At 40.0% G+C, this 5901-nt stretch overlaps 1 protein-coding gene across 1 annotated transcript in view; it reads left to right on the top strand.

Annotated features, from left to right (window-relative positions):
* ADGRG7 (adhesion G protein-coupled receptor G7) overlaps positions 1–5901 on the top strand; it is an 82734-nt gene that overhangs the window by 45516 nt on the left and 31317 nt on the right. The window contains exons 9-10 of the mRNA XM_006774599.2: positions 4797–4960; positions 5283–5438. Of these exons, the coding sequence (XP_006774662.1) occupies positions 4797–4960; positions 5283–5438 (320 nt within the window). The remainder of the gene's footprint in view (positions 1–4796; positions 4961–5282; positions 5439–5901) is intronic.

The raw sequence follows: 5901 nt of genomic DNA, 5'->3' as shown, positions 1-5901 counted from the left end.
GACGAATGCCAGACAGTCCCGTTTCTCCCGTATGAGTTTGGGTCCCCAGAGACTCACCCGGAACTGGAGCTCAGAGCCTGAGACTCCCTCCCTATTGAAAAAGACAATAGTGTCCTCAGCTGCCAGCCCTTTCCGCCTGCACCTCCGCACCTTTGTATTTACTTCAGCACCGCACCTCCTCTGAATCTTGGCATGCTTTTCTCTTTCCTTCTAGTTGTAGAAATTCCACTCAGCCAGCCTTCCTATGGTTCTGGATGATGTCCGTTATGACTTTTAGTTGTATTTTTGAAGTGGTTGTGCGAGGCAGAAATCTCCAGTGTTTACCTATGCCTCCATCTTGGTTTCTCCTCTATCATCATTGGTTGATTCTTATATGTGCCCTGACTAGGGATCAAATCCACAACCTTTGTGTATTAGGATGAGGCTCTAATCAACTGAGCCTCCCAGCAGGGCCATCTTCTAATCAATATACTTCTATGGATTTGAATTTTATATCAAGCATGCCATTCTTTTATAAAAATAAGAGAAAGCCTTATTGCATTTTTATGGTTAACTTTCTCCTTTAGTGTCCAGAAGGAACAATTTCAATGTGCCATGAAAAAGTCCTAGAGCCCTGGCCTGGCGATTGAGTTGGTTGGAGTGTTCTCCTGTATACCAAAATGTTGCAGGTTCAATTTCCAGTCCTCAGTCAGGCATATGGGAGGCAACCAATGGATGTTTCTCTCTCATATCAATGTTTCTTTATCTCTCTCTCCCCATCTTCTCTCTCTAAAAAATCAATAAAACATATCCTCAAGTGAGGATTTAAAAAAACACAGTGTGTTGAGGCTAGAGCAACCCCATTGCTAGCCTGTGAAGGACATTTGATGGGCTGTCAGGATCTTGCCTGCTGATTTCTCAAGTTGCATGACTGAATATATAGACTGACCTAACTGCCACTTTTTTAGTTTTCCGTGTATCACTTGTAAAAGAGAGCACAGTTTAGGAAATTAATTAAGTTAAAAAGTATACTTATTGTTGGTGTTTCTATTATTTAAAATATGGCCAACAGCTGTATGAAGTGTTAGGAGATATTCCTCAGGTAGTTCTGTTTGACCGCTGCCCTGGTCAGCCTCACCATAAAACCCTTGGCTTTGGTCATGTTCTTCTAGGATTGCTAAGGAACAGTTAAGCATCTTTTCCAATGTCCTGAAGATATGTGTCACAATAGTCTTCCAGCTCCGGGAAAGCTTGTAATTTTCATGAAATGGCAGAGACCAATAAATAGTTCAAGAAATGATGGGAGAACCCTAAAGATTCCACCAAAACACCACTAGAAGTGATAAATGAATTCAGCAAAGTAGCAGGATACAATATAAATATCCAGAATTTTATTTTTTAATTTTTTAAAAATATGTTTTTATTGATTTCAGAGAGGAAGGGAGAGGAAAAGAGAGAGAAAAACATCAATGATGAGAGAGAATCACTGATTGGCTGTCTCCTGCACTCCCCCTTCTGCAACCCTGCAACCCAGAATCAAACCCAGGACTCTTCAGTTTGTAGGCCGATGCTCTGTCCACTGAGCCAAACCAGCTAGGGCAGAAATTAGTTGCATTTTTATACACCAATAATGAACTACCAAAAGGGAAACTAAAAAAACAATCCCACTTACAATTGCTTCAAAGAGAATAAAATACTAGGGATAAATGTAACCAGGATGTAAAAGACCTGTACTCAGAAAATTATAAGACAGAAGAAAGAAGTTAAGAAGATGCAAATAAGTGGAAGCATATACTGTGTTCACAGATAGGAAGAATTAACATCATTAAAATGTCCATACCACCCAAAGCAATCTACAGATTCAATTCCTATGAAATACCAATTCCTATGAAAATACCAATGACCCATTTCACATAATTAGAACAAATATTCCAAAAATTCACATGGGACCACAAAAGACCCGAATAGCCACAGCAATCCTGAGAAAGAAAAACAAAGTTGGAGGAATCATACTACCTAGTATCAAACTATATCACAATGCATAATAATCAAAATAGCATGGTACTGGGCCCTAGCTGGTTTGGCTCAGTGGATAGAGTGTCGGCCTGTGAACGGAAGTATCCCATATTTGATTCTGGTCAAGGGCACATGCCTGGGTTGCAGGCTCGATCCCCAGTAGTGGGTGTGCAGGAGGCAGCCGATCAGTGATTCTCTCTCATCATTGATGTTTCTATCTCTCTCTCCCTCTCCCTCTCCTTCTCCCTTTCTCTCTGAAATAAATAAAAATATAAAAACAAACAAACAAAAGAAACACAGCATGGTACTGGCATAAAAACAGACACATAAATCGATGAAACAGAGTAGAGAGTCCAGAAATAAACCCAGGTCTTTATAGTCAACTAGAGGCCTGGTGCATGAAATTTGTGCACTCAGGGGGAGGGGAAGGGTTCCCTCAGCCCAGCCTGCACTGTCTCGCAGTCTGGGAGCCCTCGGGGGATGTCCAACTGATGGCTTAGGCCTGCTCCCAGGGGGAATGGGCCTAAGCCGGCAGTCAGACATCCTGAGCACTGCCACAAAGGTGGGAGAGGCTCTCGCCATCACCACTGCGCTCAGCAGCCATAAGCCTGGCTCAGGGCTTCTGGGTGAGCTGCGCTCCCCTTGTGGGAGCACACTGACCACCGGGTGGCAGCTCCTGCATTGAGCATCTGACCCTTGATGGTCAGTGTGCATCATAGCAACTGGTAGTTCAGCTGTTTGGTCAATTTGCATATTAGCCTTTTATTATATAGGATTACTATTTGACAAAAGAGGGAAAAACATAAAATGGCCTAAAGATAGTCTATTCAATAAATAGTTCTGGGAAAATTAAACAGATAATGTGCAAAAAATGTAACTAGATCACCTTCTTACAACATACACAAGAATAAACTCCAAAAAGATTAAAGACTTAAATGTTAGGTTAGAAAACATAAAAATCCTAGAAAACATAGGCAGTAAAATATTGGACATTTCTTTATATTTCTTCATTTTTTTATTGATTTCACAGAGAGGAAGGGAGAGGGAGAGAGAGAGATAGACATCAATGAGAGAGAAACAACGATCAGCCGCCTCCTGCAAATCCCCCACTGTAAAAATGGGCAAAGGTCCTGAATAGACACTTTTCCAAAGAAGACATACCGATGGCCAATAGGCATATGAAAAAATGCTCAACATCACTAATAAAAAAATGAAAATTAAAACCACAATGAGATATTACCTTACACCTGTAAGAATGGCTATCATCAATAAATCAACAAACAGCAAGTGTTAGGAAAGATGTAGAGAAAAGGGGACCCATGTACACTGCTGGTGGGAATACAGATTGGTGCAACCACTGTGGAAAGCAGTATGGAGTTGCCTCAAAAAATTAAAAATGGAACTGCCTTATAACCCAGCAATTTCACTTCTGGGAATATATTTGAAGAAACTCAAAACACTAATTGGAAAGAATATCTGCACTCCTATGCTCATTGCAGCATTATTTACAATAGCCAAGATTTGGAAGTGGCCCAAGTGTCCATCAGTAGATGAATGGATAAAAAACTTGTGATACATTTACACAATAGAATACTGCACAGTTGTAAAAAAAAAAAAAAAAAGAAGGATCTCTTACCCATTGTGACAGCATGGATGTACCTGGAGAGCATTATGCTAAGTGAAATAAGCCAGTCAGAGCAAGACAATTACCATATGATTTCACTCATATATGGAATCTAATGAACAGAACGAACTTACAAGCAAAATAGAGACAGACTCATAGATAGATAGCAGGCTGACAGCTGTTGGGGAAGTAGGGAGACTGGTTAAGTGGGGGAGGGATTGAGAAAAAAAGAAAATAGAAGAGAAAGAACTCATTGACACAGACAGCAGTAGGGTGATTGCATGGGAGGGGGCGGTGGGAGGGGTGGAGGTGGAAGAAGGTATGGGGGATAAATGGTGATGGGTAAAAAACATGGAAGAAAAAGATCAGTGTTTGCAAATTATATGATCATTTAAAAAAAAAAAGGATGATGGAAAGAATCTGGCTCCATGGAAAGAGTCCCTGATATGAACAATTTGAACTCCTGGTTCTGTGACTTAATAGACTGGTTCCTGCTCAGTCCCTTTGAACAGGAGGCAGACCTCACAGAACACGTCTCTAGGCACAGCTGTCCTGATATTCACCCTGTGCTCTTTCCTGTCCCATGTCAGGGAGTTAACTCCCTTTGAGGAGTTATTGTTCCCATTTAGAAGGTAAGAAATCTGAACTCAGGAAAATAAATTAATATGGGTGGAATGGCCAACCACAGATTATATATGTTAACTAGAGGCCCGGTGCATGACATTGGTGCACTGGAGGGGTGTCCCTCAGCCTGGTCTGCGCCCTCTTGCAGTCTGGGACCCCGAGGGATCCTTAGCGCTGCCACAGAGATGGGAGAGGCTCCCACCACTGCCATTACGCTCACCAGCCACCAGCTGTGAGCCCAGCTCCTGGCTGAGTGGTGTTCCCCCTGTGACAGGTCGCTGACCACCAGGGAGCAGCTCCTACATTGGGCGTCTGCCCCCTGGTGGTCAGTGTGCATCATAGTGACTGATCATTCTGCTGTTTGGACAATTTGCATATTAGGGTTTGATTATATAGGATTACATACTTCAATTAAGTAAAGGTTCAGCCAGCAAACCATTTTTACTGTGTTTTAATCAATATTAAACAGCTGGGCAGTTCAACAATGACATGGGACTTTGTTTCTTGTCTCTGTAGTTCATTTATTGATTTTCATCTCTTTTTTCCTTCACAGGTAATGCCACGTCATATGGCTTTATAGTGTATCAAAACAGAAAGTTTTTCCAATCAAAAACTTTTAAAAGTCAATTAGATATTAATAAAAGAGTTATCTCAAGCACAACTAATAACACTGGGAACAATCAGAGTGTTTCTTTTAAAATGGCCTTTCAGCAACAGGTGAGTGTTCCCATTAACAAATTAATAATTTAGCCAACTCTTATTACAAAAGCAGGGATAGTTTGGGCAAAAGAAATTTACAGAAAAACTCTTTGAGAGTCTTTTTTGAAAGTATTCACTTAAACCTTCCATATTTTTTCGTCAGACTAACTAAATGCAAAATTGGCTAATTTGAATTTTTTATCTTTTCCCCCTTATTCTACAATGAAGATGTTATGCTTAATACATATCTGATTTCTCATATGATTATCTTATTCTTTTTGATTTTTTCTACCAAGTTAAGCATTTAAAAATCTGTTGCAATTGTCTTATCAATTCACAGTATGAAAAAAAGGAACTTAAGTTCTATTCCTTTGCCTGTGTCTATTGGAACTTAAAAAAGCAAGATTGGGACACAGACGGCTGTTTCAAAGATGGAGAAAGGGATGGGTTGCTACACTGCCGCTGTAACCACACTTCAAATTTTGCTGTGTTAATGGTAAGGATGTACAGTGTAATCTCTTTCCAGACAGGAATTTTGCTTACACACAATTCTGGTATGTACTAATTGAAGTTAACTTTGGAGTTTGATTTACTCAAATCAGATTAAATGGAAAAAAGGGAATGGGATGATAAGACTAAAAAGGGAAAAGCAAATAGAATATATTCAATTTGTCCCACAGTTCCTATACATATTTCTTAAACCTTTTAACTCCAAAGCTACCTTGTATAAGTAGCTGATAACATTTAACTTCATTGTGCAGCTTTATTTCACCTCTGGAAGTTCTTGGGCTGACCCTTTTAAGAAGAGGGGCTTCTGTTTGTTCCATTTCCAGAAAACTATTATTTTGGTGACACCAAAAATGTTAATATATATTCTTGATGCAATGTGTGCCAACTTACCCTTAATTAAGGTATTACTAATGCTGTGAATCTCCCAAAGAGAAGCTGATTTTCTTTCC

The sequence above is a fragment of the Myotis davidii genome, unplaced genomic scaffold (assembly GCF_000327345.1).
Source record: "Myotis davidii unplaced genomic scaffold, ASM32734v1 scaffold1628, whole genome shotgun sequence".
NCBI lineage: Eukaryota > Metazoa > Chordata > Mammalia > Chiroptera > Vespertilionidae > Myotis > Myotis davidii.
Note: the sequence above shows the minus strand (reverse complement) of the source record. Positions and strands in the feature narration are given on the sequence as shown.